The sequence below is a fragment of the Thermobia domestica genome, chromosome 5 (assembly GCF_964235325.1).
Source record: "Thermobia domestica chromosome 5, izTheDome1.hap1.1, whole genome shotgun sequence".
Classification (NCBI taxonomy): domain Eukaryota; kingdom Metazoa; phylum Arthropoda; class Insecta; order Zygentoma; family Lepismatidae; genus Thermobia; species Thermobia domestica.
In genome coordinates, this window is record NC_137458.1 from 124,395,105 (window position 1) to 124,420,472 (window position 25,368).

General features: G+C 35.7%; 1 protein-coding gene across 6 annotated transcripts in view; it reads left to right on the forward strand.

Annotated features, from left to right (window-relative positions):
- The window catches only part of LOC145686102 (endoribonuclease Dicer-like), a 323,942-nt gene that overhangs the window by 243,830 nt on the left and 54,744 nt on the right, over positions 1 to 25,368 (forward strand). For all 6 annotated transcript variants that reach the window (XM_081759049.1, XM_081759045.1, XM_081759050.1 and 3 more), the window contains 3 exons: positions 1,163 to 1,332; positions 11,592 to 11,770; positions 19,207 to 19,427. In XM_081759049.1, coding sequence (XP_081615175.1) covers positions 1,163 to 1,332; positions 11,592 to 11,770; positions 19,207 to 19,427 — 570 coding nt within the window. The remainder of the gene's footprint in view (positions 1 to 1,162; positions 1,333 to 11,591; positions 11,771 to 19,206; positions 19,428 to 25,368) is intronic.

The window sequence follows — 25,368 nt, forward strand, 5'->3', positions numbered from 1 at the left end:
AGGTTTTACGTGTGTATGGTTTCTTTGACGTGGTCTTCTTTCTTCGTCCTCGATATTAGAGATAGTGTCCTCCCTTTCAGAATAGCCTTCTGATGAGTTGCTGTCTTCTTCACAGGGTGTTGATTCAGTTCTCCTATGTTCCTCATACACTACGTTGAGAGCAGGATCAGAATTACACTTTGTTGTACTGATTTTCTCTTTGATGGTCTATACCTCTTCTTGCAATTTCCGAATTTGGTTTGTATGTTCATTGACTTGCATTTCCACTACATCAACGTTACTTCTCACCACTGCAAAACTATGGATAATTTGCTCTATCCCATTGTCGGTTATTTCCAGTTTGGTATTTATCTGCTGCGTTCCTTGTTCCAATTTGGAATCCATCTGTTGTGTCATGGAATTCATCTGCAGTTCTAGCTGTCGTAAAAGATCAATCACATCCGTTGAAGTCTCAGTTGCTGGAATATTGACATCTTCAACTCCTGTACTGGTATTCATTTTAGTTCTTCGATATGTTTTTCTTTTATTACGTAGTAAAATGTAATTTGTGATGTTGAGATAGTTTACTGAAACTTCTAACTAATCTCAAGGTTCCCACGGTTTCGGCACCATCTAAATATGTAACCTTATTTCTTCCGTTACATTCCCTGATTCCAAATATATATTGAATATTTATATACTACGTAAGATTATGATAAAATCATACCTCGAGTATACACTTCAGAATATATTTCGTACTATATGTCAAATTTGTCACATTGAAAAAATGAACAATCACATTCCTACAAGATGGTTCTTCGTTGTATCTTTTTCAAGTTACCATATCAACTAAATAAACAGGTTGTCATAGCAACGAAAACCAAGAAATATATCGATATAATACAAAATATTTAAAATTATTTCTTTATATCTTCTTCTTCTTAACAGCTTGTGCCTTTTAAATAGCACTTTTGCCCGTAAATAGAAACAATATTTAGAAGTACATACAAAATATATATTATCGTTGTAATTTCAAGCATATTGTAAATGTATTAAGTGTAATTAAATTAGATTAGGAACATTATTTTCAATTAGTATAAATCGTTAACGGCATTATTATTATTATTATTATTATTATTATTATTATTATTATTATTATTATTATTAACTTTTTACTTTTTAGAGGGTGAATATGGTTATGTCATTGACTGGGAAACCGTTAATCATCATCAGACGCTACCTCCCATCGAACCTGTGCCAGAGAATCAGAGAGTAGGATTTCAAGTAACTGAAGCGTATAATTTCGCAATAGTGACACCGTGGTATCGTCATTGGAGTGCCGGTTTCGAACAGGTAAAGACAACATGCGAAGGTACTATGTTTGTGCAAAGATGAGGAAAAAAATAGTAGCTATGTGTCCAAATCACACGTTTTTACCCAATATTGCAATGTTAAATGTTAGTCACAGTTCAATAATAAGTGAGAGAGATTGATTTATAAGCGCTACAGCGTGCGCTAGGGGTTCCCGACCAGGTGGGTAGACTTTGGTTCGAATACAATTAAAAGTTTCGTAGTTCTACTGAAATCGGTTGGTTGGATTGAAGTTTAGCGGCTTTGAGTACCAAGGCTATGTGAGACGTGGACTTACAGTTCAAGATGGAATCCAAACTACCATATCGCGTTCAATTTTCCAGAGTTCTCCCACTGAAATTCGAACCCAAGACTCCGTGCACTTTCTCTGAATGTTATTATATATTGTTATGGTAGACATGTATCCAATCTTAATCGCGATTCTACAGGTTACATATAGAATTTGTAATCACAAAAGTTATTGATGAATAGTATTAACTTGAAAGATGTTACGTCGAAGTTCTGAGGGTTAAATTCCAAAGAACAAATAGATGGGGGCATTTGAAGATGAATATTTGTAAAGGTACCCCACATAACTGTAGAGAGACCGATATGTAGCCACACACTGAATGTTTACTCTTCGTGAGAAAACAAGAATAAGAAATCTGGAAATAGATCATCGACTTACTTTCAAGTTTTATCATAATACGAGTGCTTACTGTTCTGTGCATAACGACTGATACATATTCTGTCGTGGAAGATCACGAAATGTTTCTTACTTCTTGGTAAGAAAAAAGCATACCTACTCAAATAAATATATTTATTTGATAAACTTGCAAACCGATGGATGTCGACTAGGCCAAAATTTAAACGTGTTTTCTCGACCCTCGTGTGATGGAACCGAGGGAAAACTTGAAATACTTCAGTCGAGTTGGCTAGCCACCGGATTTGAATTCAGAAATTGCCTATTGCAAGCAACGCTCGCTCTGTTGATTTGCTGGATGTAAAATTTGGTTAAAAATTGAACATAATATCTTGAGAATAGATTTGATGCATTGAATTCTTTTAAATCTTCACTCATGTTTGATACAGCATTACACCAGGGTCTATACTTCAACCGAATACGCAAGAGTGATTAAAGGATTATATAATGTTTCTTAATTGATGTTGGCGGCTTTGTTTATTTGATTGTTCAGACACCTGTTGCAAGATGGTAACTATCATATCACGTATTTTTAATTACGGTGTGACGAACCTTTGTGTCATATTATATTTCGCATTTTGCTTGCACCCCAACAAATTAATGGGGGATGAACAATCATTGCGGATCAAACATGGTGGCATTCCGAAGCCCGTTGGCAGTCTAGATCGCTTCAATCTTCGGCGACATAAGCGGAGAGTTGCGTGATTTAACCTCACTCAGAAATAGCGGAAGAGAGAGAAAGCATTTTCGAACTTTCTGAAAGATTTTGTTTCCTCGATTAATTCTTCTATATATGGAAAATAATTATTATTTATTATTACAAATAGTGACATGTTTGAGTGACTATTGAATATGTAACAGCTACACTGAACCAAGAAGAAACAAGTGAAAAGATCCATCCCTTTGAATGAGCCAATGAAATTAAGTTCGACAATTTGTTGCTATCTGTAGCCGAAGTGTAGCGTGTACTGCGCTTTTCTACTGACGTAGAGCGGAAAGGAACAACATGTTCGTTGCTTGTGATGTAGACGAAAATTGTCTAAAATTTCAAGAACAGTGTGAAATCAACATGTAATTGTTTCATAAATTACAGAAACCAGATATATTGTGTGAAATGAATAAATAATATGCAATTCGTAAAATTCAGTGGAATTGAAGCTATCTACGTTATATTCCTAGCTACTTGTATATCATACGTAAAACACCTAAGGACAGTTTTCACTCCCAGAAGTTTAACAATATTTTGAACAATACTACAGTCCAGGTAATAACTTTTTAATTGTAACTGGATGACCTGAATTTGTGACATTAATGCAGAACTGCAATATTGACCACGTGGGTTTTCACAACTACGAAATAATCATGACACTTTCATTAATACTACTATTACTTATTCTGGAGAGTAAACTGCAGTTTGGAATAATAGTAACAATCATTGGATAAGATTGTTCTTCCTAGAATTTCTTCTTCATTTACTTGGAATAGTAGTCAGTAAAGTTAACATAGTTTTCATTCAGTACAGTGCAGTCCAATGAATAGAATCTCCTATAATAGTGAGTAGAATATAATATAATACTTTATGCAGAATCGTGCGATAATACATAATTGAGAAGCCATACCAAGTAATAAATTTTGCGTGTTAATTTCTGTGTGATAATCATTACGTTTATGGGTTTATGCATATTGTTAAGGCCTGCTCTAGGCAATTTGCCGTCCGTGCATCATTGCCCCCTCCCCCTTTCTCCAGAAAGAATAAGTCTTAAAAGCTGCGATTTTAATTGTTACCCCATCATGAACAACGAAGGGGAGGGAAAACGCACTCGCATTCAGAAAGGCCTAAGCACTACAAATACAATCTCGTTGTGTCTGTTTTTAGTTTAAATAATAATCTATTATGTTAATGAAAGCTAAAGAAAACACACCTACAGAGGAAAGATGGTAATCCTTTTTATAGAGTTCAATATCTAGCTTCAGTCTCAGTATATCGTTTGCAATTCCACTGCAAGTAATTCTTTTATCTTTATTCCTTGAGTTTCCTTCTACATCTGTTAAAAAGTTTTTTTAAAAAATTCCACTTTTAGTGATAAGGAACTTGTTTGTGACGAGACGAGACTAATTTTCATATCAAAACTGTGGTAACTAACTAAATGGAACAGGTGTTCGCTCTGTTCGGAAACTCAGTTCTTGTATTTGACAATAATTAAGCAATCTATACTGGGATTTGTTTGACCATTTGCTTTAGCACTGTCCATGCGACTTTAGACTAATGCGACCTAAACATGATTCATGAATGTAGTATTTAAATAGGTTAGTGTAGTAAAATCTAAATACCATCATCATGAAGTCTGTTTTCAACAAGAAATATTTATTTTAAATAATATAGTTGTGACAGATTTTTCCACTCCTCTAAACTTGCCGCCCCTTGCAAATGCACGTGCCTCTGTATATTGTTTTACCGGTACTAATTCTAAAAGTGATAATGATGTAAGTTCGTCGTCTCTCCCTTTGGGCTAACTTCATAACTGCAACGAGCTAATTCTGCGCCGCATGTTCTTGCTACAATATTTATTCATTATAATGTTAATTAACTATAGTACTTATTTGCTGCGATTCTTCTTCATGATTAATACAGTGTATACTTTCTTCATTTATCAAATATGAATTTCATGTATTTAAAGCAAATATTTTGACATACCTTATGCACATTTTTTTCTTGTATGTGCTCAGTCTGGTAGTGCTTATTAAGGTAACCTTATATTCACTTACAATATTATTTAGTGTGTTCATTGAATTTCTGTTGTTATAATAACGTATTTACTGCCATTAATAATTTACGACAAGATTTCCTACAAATTAAATTGCATATTACGAAAGATATTCGGTAAGCCATTAAAGTGAATATTCATTTGTTTACTCACTGATAGTCATGTTTTAATGAAGTCATTAGCACTAGCCAACCTTATGTTTACTTCTAGAAATTTACTGTTGAAGTTATACGCTAGTACACTCGAAGAAATAGATACTTTCCATCTCAAAATACGTTTGGTAACATTGCATGCGCCTAGGGGTAAGATCTTCAGAAGATACTAAAAGATATTGCTTGTAGCTTTCTGTATTTATCTTCCAGCTGGGCTATATAAACAAGCTGTGTGTGCATTTATAGCTCTTCTTCTCTGCCCCTGGTAGCCAAAATGTTTGTTTTCCAGATTTTGCATTAGATTTGTCATATTGAATCATCAAAGAACCAGCTTCTTCAAGTGGTTATAAAGTGTTAACACGAGACGAATGACGTGAAGTTATAAAGTTGCTCTTTTCTTGTATGATTGAAAAAGTGGACGCATTCGAGCTTCATATTTTGATAATTCTCGATACAGTTCTCATTGAAAACTTTGATTCCCTAAATTGCCTCTCTTTCTTATTCACATAAGGCAAATAATGATAACGGAAGTTAATTAATTGACCTTAGGTAATAATCAGAATGTATGTTGTTTCCTTTTTACTTTGTCGAGGGGCACGATCGCTTAACTCTGCTGCGCGGGGTCCCTGTTTCGATCCTCTGCCAAGTATGTGGTGCACAATATCGTGACCTTGGGATTTTTCGAGGTACTCCGTTTTCATCACACATATCATTCCACCAATTCTTCCATCATCATTCACTTGCCTTCATCATCCGCCTCGCTTAGCCTAGAGGGTATAATTGTTGGACGTTAAACTGAAATATTTAATTTCGTTGAAAGATTTCTTTTCACTATGTCAAAGAAACATACACACAGAGAGAAAATCGACCCTTAGCAGCTTCCACTGCATTTGCTAGGGAGACAATATTCCTAGGTCGTAAATAAATAGCTAACTACGGCTCTCGTTTTCGAAATGAAAGACTTATCTTGGACTCAAGGCTTGGGGAAATGATGGCTCAGTGATAAAACGCTTACCTTTGGTGCGTGGGGTCCCTGGTTCTATCCCCGGCCAAGTACATTTGGGGTGGACAACATGGTGTCCGTACGTTTTCTCGGAGTACTCCAGTTTCCCCTCACATTTTGATTCGACCATTTATTCAATCATCATTCACTTACCTAAATGAGGAACATTAAAGTGAAAGATTTCATGTCTTTCTTTTTCTTAGTGCCGCATACACACACACACCACACACACATTATATATAATATGGTGTTTCAAAACAACACCGACGACATTTAGGAGATAAGTCCTGACACCAAGATAAGACAAAAAGTATAGACCAACATGCGTGCACAAATGCTTCCTTTCGGAGTTTCAGACTGTCGAAAACAATGAAAATATGGACTTTAAGGTTCATAGCTCCAAAACTATGGGACCTACCATAGTCGGGTCAAGACTTCACATAGGAAATAATATGTGCGCTATCCGAAAATATATATTTCAGAATTCTAAGATACTCACGCAACAATTTATATGGAGAAAGTTCGTCTACGAGCATATAATTTGAAGCACTCACCAACTACCTCTCTAAAAATGATTGCGGAAGTACCGCAGGATTCTGAAACAAGGATATTTGCATAGTGCACATACTAGTTCCTAAGAACGTAAAACTCAAAGATTTCATTTTTTCGTATCGATTTCGTTAGGAATATTGCTCATTAATACTACGAATGTGTGAAACCTTTCAAGCAATATCATAAATAAAATACTAACTGGATACGCAAGATTCGGATCGTTACCCACTAAATTTAAGGATATATATATATATATATATATATATATATATATATATATACAGTTTTAGAAATGTCTTAAAAACCTTGGGGGGAGGTATGGAAAATTGACCTATTAACATTCTCCTCCCACTACATGGTGGTAGTAAAACAAACATTTTCTCCAAAATCCGGTGTTGCCAAGAAATTCAAGCTAGCTGACAATTTTCGACCAGAGGGGTGAGTGCGTATTCCTCTCTGTCACTTGAGAAAGGTTTTGGCGAAAAAGAAAAAAAAAGTAGCGTGGAAACTCCGAATGGTTTGTGTTGTTTTGTTATTTGACACTTTGAGTGGAAAAATCTTCCTTCTTCCTTTGGAGAGGAACAAAATTCAAACTGGACGGCAGCTCTCGGCAAAAATAGGGGGTGAGCAAAAGCTGATCTTCTCAGTCATATGAATATGGAATGGAATGTCTCAAATGTTTTGGCGAAGAAAAAAGTAGTCTGGAAACTCCGAGTGCTTGATGTTGCTGTTATTTGACACTTTCAACAGAATATTTCTTTTTCTATTGAGAAGGAATGATCTATATATGCAGGCAAATTGGTCAGTTTTTGTTTATTTCCCCCTTCTCTATATAGAAAGAAAGAACCCAATGTGTAAGCCATTAATCACAGTGTAATGGGGACCAAAGCTATGGCAACGTCGTTGAACATAAGTTAAGTTACAATGTCACTAGTAAGAGGATATGATTGTTCGGACAGTTCCGATTACCACCCACTAAGGTTTTTAAGATCCTGCCATTTCTCTCTCTATATATATATATATATATATTAGGGTGGTCCAAAAACATATGAAAAAACTAAAGTTTTGAATTCACTAATGGGTCACTTGTTATTTTATTTCTACCAGTCACATGCATTCATGAGGAAAAAATCACCAATGTAGACTATATTTAGAGGTCACTCAATCTTGCACAATATTTAACCGCTTAACTTAAAACCACGAATATATTCGTGCAAGGGAAAAAGATATGAATGTGATTATAAGTTAAAACGACGATTCCTTACGTTGCGCTCTATGCATCTGAATACATGGGTGTCCGCTAGGTGTAGGTAACGTTCATTTAGCTAGTTTTGGCTAGTATTTTGTGTTGGAGGCCATTACCATTTACCAAAGTGATGCTTTTTCTCTGTGAAATAATGGTATTTTTTGCAAAAAAGAATACAATAATTCGCAATTGATTGAATGGAATATTTACTTATAATGTAAATTTCTGATCCGGACCCCCCCCCCCCCCCTTGGCTACGTGCCTGATCATAACGAAAAATTTATGAATGCAGGATTTGCGGCGATGAAAAGGTATTTATAGTATCTGTCTGAATACTAATTCCTCTTTCACTTTTTGATCCCCGCGTGTCAGATTCAACAAAGCAGGCGATAGCCAACAATATGGTAGTCAAACCTGAAAAGAAGAAAGATATGAGAAGAGCAGATGGGAACAATTTCACAACGGCAGCTCAGCTAGAATCCTATGCTACAAGGCGCTCCACCATATTCTTCAATGTACTTCTGAACGATGGTGAAGAACAGGCAAAATCTTTCCTTGAAAAAGATCCTTCGTCTTAGATAACAAATGAAGTATACCAAAAAATGAATACAAGTGTTTTAAACCTGGCTGTTGTAAATGATTGTGCTGAAAGAGCTGTTGCTCTTATTCAAGCTTATAAGAGTTCTATAACGAAAGATGAGGCTCAGAAACAATATTTGGTTCGTGTTGTTGCTCTACACCGTAAGAAAATCAGACTTTAAGAAGGCTACACTAAAAAAATATTAAATTATGAACAAAAACATTTTTAGATGTGATTTAATAACGAACAGATGCAGTATGAAAGTGAATATGGAATATGATATAATTTTATTACGTTGTAACGAATATTACCTAGGTACATTAAAAACTGTCAACTTTGAGCGAGTACTTAAACATATGGTAGAGCCTTAATATTTTGCAGTTTTGGTTGTTGACGTCATAGGAATAAAGGAAGGAATGACCCAGATTAAAATTCGTAAGTTGATTTTTTTGGACCCCCCCTAATATATATATGTGCCATTAAGTCCCTTTACTTAAAATACAGAACAATATTATTCCCTATCCATTCCTATCCGTGTGAATTATCTTAATTATGGAATTATGGAGATTACCTGGAACACACGCACACACACAGACTTACAAACGTTTTCACATTATAATACAGGGTGTTTCAAAACAACAACGACAACGTTTGGGAGGTGATTCCTGACATCAAGATATGACAAAAAGTATAGTCCAATCTGGATGCACAAATGCTTCCTTTCGGAGTTATAAGCTGGCGAAAACATTAAAAATTGAACCTTAAAGGTCCGTAGCTCCAAAACTATGGAACCTACCGCAGTCGGGTCAAGACTTCACTTAGGAACTAGTATGTGCCCTATCCAAATATCCATGTTTCAGAATCCTGCGGCACTTCCACAACAATTTTTATACAAGTAGTTGGTGAGTACTTCAAATTATATGCCCGTAGCCAAACTCCCTCTATAAAAATTGTTACGGAAATACCTTAGGATTATGAAGCATGGATTTTTGAATAGTGCCCATATTAGTTCCTAAGTGAAGTCTTGACGTGACTACGGTAGGTCGTATAGTTTTGGAGCTGTAGATCTTTAAAGTTTATTTTTTCGTATTTTCGGCAGCCTGTAACTCCGAAAGGAAGCATTTGTGCACCCATTTGTTTTGAAATACTCTGTATAGTATAAAATTAAACAATTTGCAGAGAAAATTATATATAATATCGTTTATTTAAACTGTACTACCCAAATTATAATTCAACTGTGAATATTTCGGCAAAAATTTATTATCATGCTCAGCACAGATTCTTTCAGAAATCTTAACGTTACATGTAACTACATCCCGTTAGTTACCTTCTTCTCTATATCATAATTCATTTAATTACTGTCGCCTTTCACAAAATTTGTTTTGCACCTTGATACTTCTCTTTCTTGAGTGAAATGAGACAGGTGAAACCAGTGAGTCTTCAGAACAGTGTTCCATTAATTATCAATCACCGGTTTTATATGATGCCGGTTAGTGCACTAAATGGAAGTGTATACAAGGGATGAGACACAAAAGGAAATAATTATAGGCTATATAAAGGAGATTTCTGTTGAAAGATGGCAGGAATTGTATGAGTTATAACGTAGAGAGGAAGTTAACGGGATGTAGTTCTACAGACATTACTTTTTTTTTTTAAAGGATCTCTCCTTAGAATGTCATAAAGAGTCTTTCCTAATAAGATAGTGAAATCGACCCTTGATCCAAATTGGGTCGCTATTGACCCAAAAGGTTACCCTTGACCTAAAACTACCTAAGAAAAAATGACCCCTACCCTCTCCCCTTACCGAATTGTCGTATCATACATGCTCAAAATTGAATATTTTTAAATTTTGGTGACGTTGGTCGAAAAATTTTGAAAGTTTCACAGATTGTAGATACTATCTAAATGTAAATGTGCATTTTTTTCAAAACCATCGATGTGTATTTTCTTTATTTTTTTATTTTTTTGCGTATTGAAAATTTCAGAAAATTATAGATTTTTTTTGGGGGGGGGGACATGTCTCTAATTTTTTGGTTTAAAAATTTGTCATGCCTTTAGGTACAACATATATTTTTTCCGGGGCCTGAAAGTGATGGCAACGTTGTCAAAAAGAAATAAAACTGAAAATAAAACGTGTTTTTCGCACAGTTTTCTCACCATTTAAGGCCCCTCAAGGCGAGGGCCCCTTCAAACAATCCTTTCCCAGAGTTCACAATTTTCCTTTCTCTTGCGTCCCTTCCGCTCCTGTCGTTCTTCGGCTGCTTCGATTGTGTCCATTTCGGAATAGAAACACCAAATATATCTCCGTAACAGTGCTTCCACTGCAACCGACTCTTGCACATCGAAGTTACACACACCTCGCGTCGGTTCCTCGTATCTATCAGTGCTTGCTTTACTGGCCGCACACAGTGGCGCTCTCTACCGCGAGCTGTATAACTTTGTTGTGCAAGAGTCGGTTGCAGTGGAAGCACTGTTACGGAATTATATTTGGTGTTTCTATTTCGAAATGGATACAATCGAAGCAGCCGAAGAATGACAGGAGCGGAAGGGACGCAAGAGAAAGGAAAATTGTGAACTCTGGAAAAGGATTGTTTGAAGGGGCCCTCACCTTGAGGGGCCTTAAATGGTGAGAAAACTGTGCGAAAAACACGTTTTATTTTCAGTTTTATTTTATTTATTTATTTATTTATTTATTTTTTGACAATGTTGCTATCACTTTCAGGCTTCAGAAAAAAAAAATATATATGTTGTACCTAAGGGTATAACAAAATTTTAAACCAAAAAATCAGCGACGTGTCCCCCACCCAAAAAAAAAAAAAATCTACATTTTTTGAAATTTTCACACGCAAAAAAATAAAAAATACGCATCGATGGTTTTGAAAAAAAAAATTGCACATTTACATCTAGATAGCATCTACAATCTGTGAAACTTTCAAAATTTTTCGACCAACCTCACCAAAATTTAAAAATATTCAATTTTGAGCATGTATGATACGATAATTCGGTAAGAGGAGTGGGTAGGTTTTTTTTTTTTTTTTTTTTTTTTTTTTTTTTTTTTTTTTTTAAGGTAGTTTTAGGTCAAGGGTAACCTTTTGGGTCAATAGCGACCTAATTTGGATCAAGGGCCGATTTCACTATCTTACTAGGAAAGACTCTTTTTGCCGAAACTTTCACAATTTAATTACACGTAGTTTGAGAAAGTACAGTTTTAATAAATACTGATATGCATTCCATTCAATATACTTATATCCTTTATTTTAGGACTATGTTGTAACAAGAATATGTAAAGAACTAACACCGCAGAGTAAATTTCCAGCAGATGAAGTGAATACGTTTGCTGATTATTTTCAAGCCAAATACAACATTCAGATTCAGAATCTTAACCAACCACTGCTAGAGGTTAAGTCGGTGCGATTCAAACTACATTGTTTGAGTCCAAGGTAAGTTATGCAATTTACAGAAACTTTATTTTTCTTCAAATTTAATTAATAATATTCCATCTGTTATGTAATCTGTTCTGTAGTGTGCTTCTAGAAATTGAAAAACCTTTATAATACATATTGTTGCAAGTGCTTCATATGGATGTAAGTAATCTTATTACGCGTACATGTTCAGTTCTTCTAAGTATATATTTTTCTTAAAATTTAAATTTTATGTTAAATTTTCTTTTTACATAGGTAACAGAAGCTTAGGTGTTTACCTTTGAATGATATACAATATGTATAATCGAGTATATCCCGTATTGTGTTTGAGGGAAATAAATAATTTTAAGTAATATTTTTTTCCATAGGAATCGAAAATCTCAAATTCATGTTATCCATAATCTAGAGTTCAGTCATGTAATAAAATTGTGGTATTAATTTCATGCTACTCGCACGTGTCCTGATCAAGGATGTTATAATATAGAGGATATACCCATAGCTATTTTTCTCCCAGTAACTCGAGGAAGTCTCTGACTCCTCTCTTTTCTGCTATAAGTGTTCACTCAAAATGTTAGGTTCTTTATACATGAACATGTGATGTTTGTTTTTACTTAAATTCTTTTTCTAGCGTTCAAAATAGTTAGGTATGCAGTTTACGTGTGTACAAACAAAAGCGAGAAGAAATTAACAAGAATAACCTTTCGTAGATAAGGAAATCACTTACTGGAGGACACGCATTGCAGCAGTATTAACATTTCAATTTCTATGTTAGCTGCTCTTTCTTGTGTTATATTTTAAAGGATTTAATTATGATGATTTTACAGCAGCCATCGCCCGGTTTTTTGAAACTTCAGTGAAAGTCTTCTGTCTTCCTTTTTTCAGGGAGAACAAGCTATGGTGCCTTCCATTTCAATTCAGGCAGAGCATGTACCATCACCATCTCAGATATTGTTGAAACTTTTTTTATAGCAACTAGACATGTTTTTAAGAGACCCATATTTTTTTGTTTTGTCGAAAAAAATTTTCCCGCCAAGTAATGGGCAATCAAAGACGGGGAGTACAATTTATGAATTGTAGAAGACATGGAAAATGGTCAACTTCGGAGCCTCACCATTCGGCTATGGAGACAGGTAGAGTTATAATTCTTGTTGTGGTATGTACATAGGAATATAAATAAACTATATTTTATTATAGTTTGGTTTGCGCATGCGTATCTTTTTGTACATAAATTAACAAATGAACGTCAATTTATCTGAAAAGTCGAAGTTTGCGAATTTTTTTCGAGCACTTCCGGTTCGAATTTTAAAATTCTGTTTTCATGGTTGGTAAGACCTGGTTACCCGCTTTCCGAAAATATTTTTGTATCGCTTCTGTGTGCAACCGTTTTGTCGCAAAAAATTCGAGAAATTGTAAAATTTTCAAAAATCGCCATTTTTGGGCGCCATTTTCTCGAAAACACCATCTTTTAAAATTCTGAAATTTTGTCAGATGGTTCAACTTTACATGAATAATAAACACACCAAATACCATTCTCGACCAATACTTCATGAATTAACTGCAGCCTTTTAAAGTTAGCGAAGTTTCGTTAACTTTGATGTCACAGTTAGCAACACTGGGAACAATAAAAGTGCAATGATTTGATGATGTTTGTGGTTCACATTCATTAAATCAAGAATAAAAGGTTTTCTTGACTGTTTTTTTTTCATTATTTTGATCAAGAAGGCTCTCTGAAATAGTAAAATGAGCCTCCCCCTACTCCTCCGTGTTCTTAAACCGAAATAATCTCAGGTGGAAATTACGATTACGAAAAACACAAATTTTTATACTTGAAATCCAATAAATTCTGATGATCTACAAAAAGCCTGAACTATTACCTCAGTGATGATTTGGAATGCTCCAGACAAAGTCTCAATTAAGTGCGATGTCATTACAGTGATCGAAAAAGGACAAGAAGTTAAAAAAAAATCGAAAAGTTTTCTTACGCGTTCCAAAGAAATTTACTGACTTTTTAAACAGAACAATCCCAACATAAGAATGGGTCACTCGGAATTTTACAGTATTCGACTAAAGTGGGTCAGTCCGCAACCTGCGAGGGAAGGGAGAGACAGAGAGAGAGTGAGTGAGTGTATATATATATATTGTGCAAATTCTAAGTTAGCTGCTACTGCGTTGCTACAAATCAAAGTTGGAACCTGTATTGAAGTTGTCATGAGTGGCCTATTTCCTTTAGTAGTATGATTCGTAGAAAATGACAACTGTCTTCTTCAAGAATGCGGTGAATGTCCTGGAGTGGAGGGAATAAGTGTGGAGTCTTTAGTCATTGATCCTGATGAAAATGAATGTGTTACGTATGCCATATGGGTAAACAATAATCTCGTTAAAAAACTGTGCCACTTTCTGTTTTCGTATCGTACATTGCTGGTTTAACTGTAAGAATTGTAATTCATGATTACATCAAGAAAATCCAAAGAGAATTAATTGCTACCGGAAAGTACCGTATAAAATTTCAAGATACAAATTCTATTTTACTTCATGTGGACTTCGTTGAAAACTGGACTGTTATTTTCCAAAGTGAAATTCAGAGTTATCACCGGAATGTGAAACAACTGACAATTTTGTTGTAATAAGCGACGATAAAACACACGATTCGGCTCATGTACTCATAGCCGTAGACAAGATTCTAAAAATACTCGAAGAAAAGCGAAAATATATTTTATAGAAAAAGGTTTGAATACGAGAAAATAAGCGTCTACAATTTCCCAAACCGTGTCAGTGATTTCTGATGGTGCTGCATCCCACTTTAAAAATCGCTTTAAGATGTTCGAGATGCAGACAGGTCCGATAAAGCAGTGGTTTTGCAGTGAAACCGGCCATGCAAGGGTCTCTGCGACGGTATTGAGGGGGGGGGGGGGGTGAGGTGTACAGAATGTGGCAACGCGGCATAACCATAAGCAAAAACAGATACACAGTATTAAAACCGCATAAGAAAAAATGAAATGAAATCTTTGTTTTACGTCCCACGATTATGCCGGTTAGGCTAAAGAAGACGATGATTATAAGAAATGAATGAAATGCAGAAAGTGGGATGAAACGGGATAACCCCGAGAAAACCCACGAGCACGGTGTTTGTCCACCACAAAGTCCACACGGCGCGAGCTGGGATCGAACCAGGGACCCCAAGCACCGTATGTGAACGCTCTACCACTGAGCCACCGCGCCCCCACTAAAACCACAGAAGAATTCGTGAGTATAGTTGAAGTACAAACTCCGGGTATTACTCTCGTTTTGTTGCCTGGAACTGAATTCGACGACTTCCGGAAGAAAAAAAGGGAAAGTATGTGACCGGTAACTGGTATTCAACTAAGTCATATTTGGCTTTCGGAAAATGGTGGAAGTTTTTATGGCAGTAACGGGTCACCATGAACTAACTTCATGCTTCCCCCAAAATCGAACTTCTGCAATTCAAAGTGTAGATTTAAGAAATCTGCAAAAAGGAACTTTTGTTACATACATAATACTTATATGTATGATAACCAGTGGTGCGTAGCAGAAATTTTATGAATAAATCATGAATTACGTGAAGTTGAAGTGCTGTTTATGCTTCCACATGGACCTTCAGCATTTGTGACTATCGACAATGTGCTACGGAGGGGCGGATCCAGGACGGACTTCTGGAGGGGGGAGGGGTAATACTGCTACTTAGAGCTACTTTTAAGAGCTCCAAACTCTGAGATCGGTTTTATTTATATATAAAATAAAAAAAGTTTCCCCCTAGATCCACTCCTGGACGAGTTGAGAGTGAGCCAACACCTATTGGAGCACCTGCACAGTTACATGCTATTAGCGAAGAAGACACCAACCAAGCAAATGTGAAAATAAATGGTCCATCTAAAAATAATAAAAAAATCAGTGAAATTTTGTTTCCGAAGACCATTTTAAGTAAGTGAACTTGAAATTTGTGCGTTTCGTAATCGTAATTTCAACCTGAGATTACTTCGGTTTAAGAAAACGGAGGAGTAGGGGGAGGCTCATTTTACTATTTCAGAGCGCCTTCTTGATCAAAATAATAAAAAAAAACAGTCAAGAAAACCTTTTATTCTTGATTTAATGAATGTGAACCACAAACATCATCAAATCATTGCACTTTTATTGTTCTCAGTGTTGCTAACTGTGACATCAAAGTTAACGAAACTTCGCTAACTTTAAAAGGCTGCAGTTAATTCATGAAGCATTGGTCGAGAATGGTATTTGGTGTGTTTATTATTCATGTAAAGTTGAACCATCTGACAAAATTTCAGAATTTTAAAAGATGGTGTTTTCGAGAAAATGGCGCCCAAAAATGGCGATTTTTGAAAATTTTACAATTTCTCGAATTTTTTGCGACAAAACGGTTGCACACAGAAGCGATACAAAAATATTTTCGGAAAGCGGGTAACCAGGTCTTACCAACCATGAAAACAGAATTTTAAAATTCGAACCGGAAGTGCTCGAAAAAAATTCGCAAACTTCGACTTTTCAGATAAATTGACGTTCATTTGTTAATTTATGTACAAAAAGATACGCATGCGCAAACCAAACTATAATAAAATATAGTTTATTTATATCCCTATGTACATACCACAACAAGAATTATAACTCTACCTGTCTCCATAGCCGAATGGTGAGGCTCCGAAGTTGACCATTTTCCATGTCTTCTACAATTCATAAATTGTACTCCCCGTCTTTGATAGCCCATTACTTGGCGGGAAAATTTTTTTCGACAAAACAAAAAAATATGGGTCTCTTAAAAACATGTCTAGTTGCTATAAAAAAAAGTTTCAACAATATCTGAGATGGTGATGGTACAATTTTATATTTTTTTGCCTGAGTTGAAATGGAAGGCACCCTATATCGTTTCCTACTCACTCCCCATAACAGAAGTGCTTTCAACTTATTAACTTTATATCTATTTTAAAATAAACACGATACTATAAAGAATTTATATTTATAATCTTTAATAAGAAAAGGAAGTTCTAGTTGAATGTTTTCATGGGCAACCACACATTACATTTTAAAACGTGTAATTTAATATTACACTTCATGGACTTTGGAGTAATGGCTGGTTATTTATTTAATTTTCCCTATCAAACAAATGTATTTCGACACTTTAAGTGTACATACTTATAAATAAGTTATCTAATTAGTTGCTTAAAAGATTTAAAACAAGAACTCGTTACTTTCTACAAAGATATACTGATAAACAACGTGTTTCCCTCAGCCACACAAGGGAAATAGCGAGATGGTAAAGTGAATTAGGGAAAGACTTCCGTTAAACATGAGACATCCTCAATTCTACGTATGTTATACAATGTAAAATATTATCCAGAAATACCTTCAAAATAAAGAAATTAACTACAATGCCAGTGGCATAATGCACACTCGTGAATAAATTTTAATCACGCGTTTTATATTAATTTCAGAACGCTGAATTGAGTGAAACTGATTCTAAGGATGTCCGTTCAATGGATCACGAGAGAAATGGCCTTAAAGTTTGATATTTGAACTGCCTCTCGTCCTAATGGTGAAAGTACCCATGGTTGGATAAATTTCTAATTACGTCCCGTGGACGTAATTACTGAGAACACTGAATTCCGTGGAACAATTGTTAAACATTTCCGTTCAAACCTTGAGATCATTTTTCTCGTCACCCCATGGACGGTCATTTTCTTCTTTTCTTTCCTGGTGTTTATAGCTGACCATTAATCTTGATAAACTCTGTTTCACTCCCTTGACTGTTGCAAGAGACACTCTTGAGTAGCTGCAGCAACCCTCTTTTGTATTTGATTACGCGGAATCGTAGGTTATCCATGTGTCACTTCTTCCTCGACAAATTCGAGCACATGATAAATAATAATTCTGCTGTGACTTCGGAAAGAGACCCTTACTTTCTGAAACTTTTCGTAGAAATCATAGTATCCAATAATAATCCTACTTCCTGTCAAAAAATATAATACAACTTATTTTAAAATGAAGTGAAGATGACGATATTGTTTAGCGTCGAGGGTCAGTATTCATCTCAGCGACACGAACAATTATAGATTCGACACTGATATCCATTGTTCTCGATTAGTTTTACATTTCATCCGCTTCCAACCCCCTAGGGGCGATATATATATATATATATATATATATACAGTGGCGGATCCAGGATATGACCAAGGGAGGGGCTAAACCATAGTTTGCCGTTTTATCCAGTGTAAAACAGGATTGAAGCCCATTTTATCCAGTGTAAACCTGAGCGTCAAGGGGGAGGCTATAGCCCCTATAGCCCTCCCCTTGGATCCGCCACTGTATATATATATATATATAAAATAGACGTGAACAACGTAAACTGCATCGGGAGCATCATTATTTGTCTCAAGGACCCGAAAATTATGGATTCGATACTTATATAAGTTATTTTTGATAATTTTACACGTTCCCTTGTTGCCAAACCCTCTTAAGGGTGCTAGGGGTCTTATTTCCTTTGGCAGTTGAACTTGGACTTAATGGACATCGGAACTGTCATCACTCAACAAAGGAGCCCCGAAAACTATGAATCCAGCACTAATATCGGTCGTTTTCGATTATTTTTACATCTCACTGTACTCACTAGGAGTGCAAGTAGGGACTGAATTTAGACTTAAACAGCGTCGAGAGTGTCACTATTCATTACAGCAACTCCGAGAACTATGTATTCAACACTAATAATATCTGTCGTTTTCGATTATTATTATATGCCACCCTCCCACTCCTCCCTAGGCGTGCTAGGGTGTTCTTATCCTCACAATATTCTTTTCCAGAGTATAAATAATATGTGTACCAAGTTTGATTAAAATTGCTCCAGGCTTTCTAGTTACACTGAAACATACACACATACATACATACATGCCTACATTCTTATATATATATATATATATATATATATATATATATATATATATATATATATATATATATATATATATATAGATAGATAGATAGATAGATAGATATAGATATAGATATATATAATACACATTTTATCCCGTCTATCTCCAAAACTATAGATCCTACGAAAATAATGTATAGCACCATTTTCGTAGGAAATTTAATGTAGTTCAACTTTGTATTTGAAATCTTTCTTGCTAAATCCGTAGTTTTTAAGATACTTAAGAAACACTTGAAAACCCTACCTTTAAACCTCTTCCACCATGCCCCGACCGCGCACCGTTAGGGACTTCTAGTATGTCGTTCAGGTCATTCTTCTCCCCACAACTGTGCTATATTTTAATGCTACACGATTTTTTTTCCTAATTAGCATTTTGTGGTCTAAGATAATGTATTTGAAGAAGGCAGTGTTGAATTTCCGAAACTAATAAACAAGTATTATTAATAAATATTTGGCGCTTTGATCAATTGTATTTTATTAATACATTTTATTTAATTAATTTTAGAGGTTCGATTGCAACAGTTTCCAGGAGACATAGACGTGATGATCAGGATTTTGACGAACTGCTCGTACCAGAGTTGTGTACTCTAAGAACATTATCAAGTACATTATGGTTAAAAGCCATGACAATACCGTCCATATTACATAGAATCCATTATCTGCTGCTAGCGGAAGAACTTAGGGTTAGAATTTTAAAGGAGGCACTATTACCAGAGCAACCTGTTGGTGAGTATACTTAATAATGACATTGAAATCTATTTTTCGTAGAAAAGAAAACAAAATATTTAACTTCTCCCATGTTGACTCTGGAATTATTATTTAAATAATTAATATTTTTCTGACCAGAGTATGTACTTCTTATTAAAAATCAAAATATTTCGTAACAATTTCCATAACGTAACGTTATCTTCCTCAGACGTTAATATGTAGGTTCATATTAATGTAGATAATAGAGACATCATAATATTAAATCATTTATATACATTTCCAATTGTTGCCCATTATACAACTTCAAATTTTCAAGGGGGCGCGGTGGCTTAGTGATAGAGCGTTCACTTCCGGTGCTTGGGGTTCCTGGTTCGATCCCAGCTCGCGCCGTGTAGACTTTGTGGTGGACAAACACTGTGACCGTGGGTTTTCTCGGGGTTCTCCTGTTTCCACCCACTTTCTTCATTCCACCATTTCACTCATCTCTCATCATCACTGTCTCCTTTAGCCTAACCAGCATAACTGTGGGACGTAAAACTTAAAGATTTCATTTTTTTCTCAGATTTTCAATATAACAATAAGATATTGTTAAAATTTACCGTTTCATTTTAAAATTTTAGATTATATATATTAATAGAAATAGTTATAATATAAAATTTTAAAATGAAACGGTAAATTTTAACAATATCGTAATGTTATATTTAAAATTTAAGATGATAAGTAAGCAGTTGCATAGAAATGCAAGTAAGCCCTTCTAACAGGAATGAATAACGAAGCTTTACATCATGATGCTATCAAGTACAAAGACAGAAAGAATGATTCACATAATAATAAAATGACAGAATATATATATATATATATATATATATATATATATATATATATATATAAGCTAGTACAAATATAATATAAATATCCCAAAACATAGGCGTCCTTTATGGCCGAAATCAGCTAAAAAAGAAAAAAAAAATCGAATATGGAGGAAAACAAATACTGTTGTAATGCGGCGATCATCTTCGTCGTTAGTAAGCCCCAATGAAATTCCTAGGAGAAATCTCAAATTCACTAGGGGAGTGAAATTGTGAAACGAAATTGTAATTGAAAGTGTAGGAAAAATAATAATGATTATTGTAAATTAAATTAAATACGTTTTGCTGCCACCTTTCTTACAATTTTACTACTAAGAAACCTGCACAGACCATAGCAGTCGGGCTTAGAGGTTATGCTAGTCCAAAGGATGATAAGTTTTGAATATGCTAGTCCAAAGGATGATAAGTTTTGAATCCACACTCCACAACGTTGTGTGGTTCCTTTAATTGCCAAAAAGCACAAGTCTGCTCACCAACCGTAGTTGGTTACTTTGGAAGATGGATCATTTCGGAAAGAAACTATTGATATTCGTCCTAGTGCTTTACGTCAACTGTTCTGGTTACCCGTTAGGAAAGACGAAATTTTGAACCAAATAGGTTAATTTAGAAGTGATCAACGCGCATAAGCACGTACAGTACATGGTTTGTGTAAGGGATCAACGCACATAAGCATGTACGTGGTTTATGTAAGAGATCGACGCGCATAAGCACATACGTGGTTTGTGTACGAGTGCACCAACCAGATATGCTACTGAACACGAAGTTAGTTCTCGTCTCTAAGATTGAAGCACAGACTATTGGAATGACTTTCTCAATGGAGAAAAATTTCTCTCACACACGAATCACCATATACAGTTCGCGCGGAAAGTATTGACGCGACGCAAGTGAAAGCTAGAACCACAAATAAAAAGACACCGAACACATTACAAAATAAAAGTTAGAGTACTTATGGGATAGTCAGTATTTTGTTGGACTTCCTTTCGTCTTCTTGCATGCTTTCAGTAGCTCTGGAACACTCAAGACGAGAGTTTGGAGAATAACAAGTGGCTAATTGTCCTAAACCTCCGTGATGGCAGCTTCCAGCAAAGGCAATGTAGAAATGTCCATACCCTGTAAACATCTCTTCATGACAGACCATAGGTTCTCTATGATGTTTAAGAATGGACTATACCCTGGCCAATCTTCAAAAAATGAGATACAAGCATATTTAAGCCAAGATACCACACTTTTGGCTGTATGACAAGGAGCTTTTTTTTTTAAAAAAAAGCAAAGGACGATTTTAGTACATCGTTTAATAGCTCAAAATAGAGAAACTGATTCATAGTCTGGTTTCTAGAGAGAGTAACTAACTCTCCTACACCACCATAGCTAAAGAAACTCAAGACCATGATAGTGGCAGGGTGTTTTACAGATGGACATGTGTGCTGAGGAAGGGTGGAATCGTCACCAGAAAGACGGTACATTCGCTGGCAGCCAGTGCCACTAACGAAAAACGTGGCTTCATCAGTCCACAACACTTTTTTTCCAGTCATTAACAGTCCAAATATCATTTTTATTATTATTATTATTATTATTATTATTATTATTACAGAAAGCCAATCTTTTCTTACGATGATCCTCTGTAAGAAGGCGTTTCCGGGAGCTCTGTAACTTCGTAGCCCTAAGCTGTCATGAATTTTCTCCTGCACCATCCGTAGAGACACATTACCAAGCAATGCAGGATTTTTTTTTTTTTTTTTTAATTTCGTAGCTGTTAAAGAAGGTTGCTTCTGCAGCTACCTTTTCATGATCTTTAGCGTTCTTTGAGACACTTTCCTAGACCTACCAGACTTTAGTTTTGGACGGGACATTTTGACTTCTCCTTCCTCCTTAAAACGTTTCACCAAATGCTGTAGTGTTCTCAGCTTCAGACCCGTTTGCCTAAATATATCTTTGATTTTTTACCAGCTTTAAAAAGGGCAATCACCGCCTCATTTTCACCAGGCATCAGAACGCAGTAAGGCATCTTGTCACAGAAAAATGAGATCGCAGCACACGTAGAGCAACATCAAAATTACATGAAATACCAAGAGCACGTGCACACTCCAAGTAATCCTGTCGACCCACCAGAGCAAGTTGAAACTTGTTACTCTACAACAAGTAACACAACAGGCGGGTGTTTCCTGCCAGCTAGCGACAATACTTTACGCGGTGTCATTAAGGAAGTACGCGGATGGTGTGTAAAAACACGAAAAATATTGACACGAAGCTTTAGGCGTCAATACTTTCCGCGCACACTGTAGGTTACAAAACTTTTAAAAACCGAAAGATCTCTGAAAATGACGTAGCTGTGGTTTTAAACCACGATTAATTCGAAGACGTTTCTGTGCCTGCCTACAGACGTGTGAACCAATGTTAGGTCGCTTCATTGATCTGATAGTTAAAGTAATTAGACGCAAACCCAACTCAAAAGATTTAGGTCTGCATAGCTTACCTAGCACTTCATGTTATGCCCTGAAGAAATGCCACCTTAGTCACAACTATAATTAATCGAACTTCTATTTTTTAAAAGACTTCCAATATACTTTCAATATCTAGTCTAGGTATCAGTACTTGACATTACACAAAATTATTGGTTGGCTGGTTGGGAAGCCGAGGCGACTCCCTACATCGTCAAGGATTTCTAAAAAACTACATATATTTTCATAAGGCCTTACAAACCACCACCAGTGCTAAGAAGAAAAATGTTATCAAATTTTTAGAATCTCATAGTATACTACCTTCACTTCCTACCCTATCTCACTTCACAAGCTGTTCTCGTTTGTATTTCTAAAAGTTGACAGACTAACTATTGGTAGGAGATGAAAAGAGAGGAGAAACATGGACTGTGATGCTCGAGTTTCTTTCTGTGTTTGTGAAGGTCACGCCATAACTTTTCAGTGATTTGTAGTATTGACGGCTACAGAACTCTCTTTCAGAAAAGACAATCTAATATCTTAAACATGGTTGCAGGTAGATGCAGTAACTGTTTACATGAGCAAAGCAGCTTCCATGAGAAAGTCTGCTTGATGTTATGTATAATCCAGGTCCACGTAGGAACTAAGTCATCTTCGTCGCCAAAAGTCTTGACAGTAGTTTTAAGAGAAATTCAATAACTTAATCTGAATTACAGAAATATCTTATTTCCGAGTCGAGGTCCGATTTTGTGATCATACGTCTCGTTGTATGGTGTTAAGGGGTCTGTTTATCCTCTCCTTCAGTGAATATAATTGGGAAGTAGGACTTACAGGAGTGGTACTATTCTTTTAGCTCCTACCTTCTTATTATTTTAATATAGAGTAGTGAAAGTATGACGTTTCTCTTACAATAGTGCTCATGCATTGATTACATAAAAGCACATAAAGGAAAAAGATCGACTTGTGTCTTGAGGTACTACACTGTACAGAACTCATTTTCGTAATACAACCGTTATAATTATTCAGTGGTGGGCAGTGTTTGTTCCGTCAAGGGAAGCAAGGCACTGTAAGCTTCTATGATAAGCAAAAGGTCACTATTAAGGTGCGTAATTTATAAAATCTATCCCTGCGTTCGAAGTTTTCGTAGATTGGAAAATCATCTGTATTTAAGTCTGTACTTATTAGAATCTGAAAATACAGTAGATCTGGATTACCATAGATTGCTGTTAGCAAAATTTAAATTTCCAAACCCAAAATCACGTGATTCCTTCCGCCGGAGTTTTACAGGTGGTAGGTATACAGACTGTAACGTTGGAAAGTTACATATAAAATTGTGTCAAGATACAGGCAGTGGTACGTATTTCTTTCACGTATAATACATACAATACGTGAAAATAGAACTAAATATGACTAGAACAGAAAAATATCATGTTACTAACAAAGCATAAAAAATAACAACAAAAAAGGTCTTAAAAAACGTCTAGCTTGCTCATAAAAATGTATCTGTTTCATATAAATTCTGGGACTATCATTTTGGTTGTTCTGTAATAACGATATTTTGCTTCTTATAAGTGAGATGATAAGTTCTTTCAAAATAATATAGCTTAACAACTTTTGTTGTATACAGTACATCCAACTGATATTCGAATTCCATCCATGTTCAGGACTACTTTTCCTCAATAATAATAATACCATGCTTCATGAATTTTGTGTTTCAAGTCTAGGATGTCCCACATTTTGGTACGATAAAGTCTTATCTTTACATACGTCCAGGAAAAAAAACTTACGGCCGTAATATCTGATGAGCGAGGAGCCACAAATCGAAGCTCTTCGACTGATTCAGCAGCCGGGAAAGTTTAATCGAGAATGAATGCCCATGTGGGCAGAAATGCGAGGATATATTCTCTTGGGGGAAGATAGCACTAGACTGAAGGTCGTGGAAACTAGTATATAAAATATACTGGTATGAAAGATCAAGGTACAGTCCGCAGCGATAAACCTGGAACATGAGCATTTAAATTTGTTGTGAAACGACGAAGTCTTTTACTCCAAAATAAGTATGCAGGGGAGGACGACGAGGTTTCTCCTGGCGTGATTCGTGCCATTTAGACATTATATTGATTCCTTGGACTGTTAGGCGTAGTTTCACAATAAACTTACATGCTCATGTTGCACGTTTTTCCTGCGGACTATACATATTTGTAGTACTGGTTATTTTTTTTTTAATCAACACAATTGTTCACGACATTACACCACCACCTTCTAGTCAGTCTAATCAGTCCATGTCACTCATTTCCGTTTTCCCCAAATTCGTGCATTTGTTGTTTATAGTGGTATGAAAATATTCCTCGCAGAGAAAGAAGGTAACTGTAGAGAGACTCCGTCGTACGAAAGCTCGAAAATTACCATTACCTTGAGATAAGTGTAAAGCTGTCCAATATGACGATCTACCTTCCATTTTGACTTCGCCAAGTGACTTTCGTACATGTTGCGGTAGTTTCCTTACTTTGAGCAGTGTGCTGCGGGAGAAGGATGTGAACCTGACTATGTGCGCACCATAAGCCTAGATGCGACTAATCACGTGGCTGACAGTGGACTGTCCCAGAATTAAAATCTGGGGCACGTCATACTTAAGCGATGGATTTTGCTGGCCTA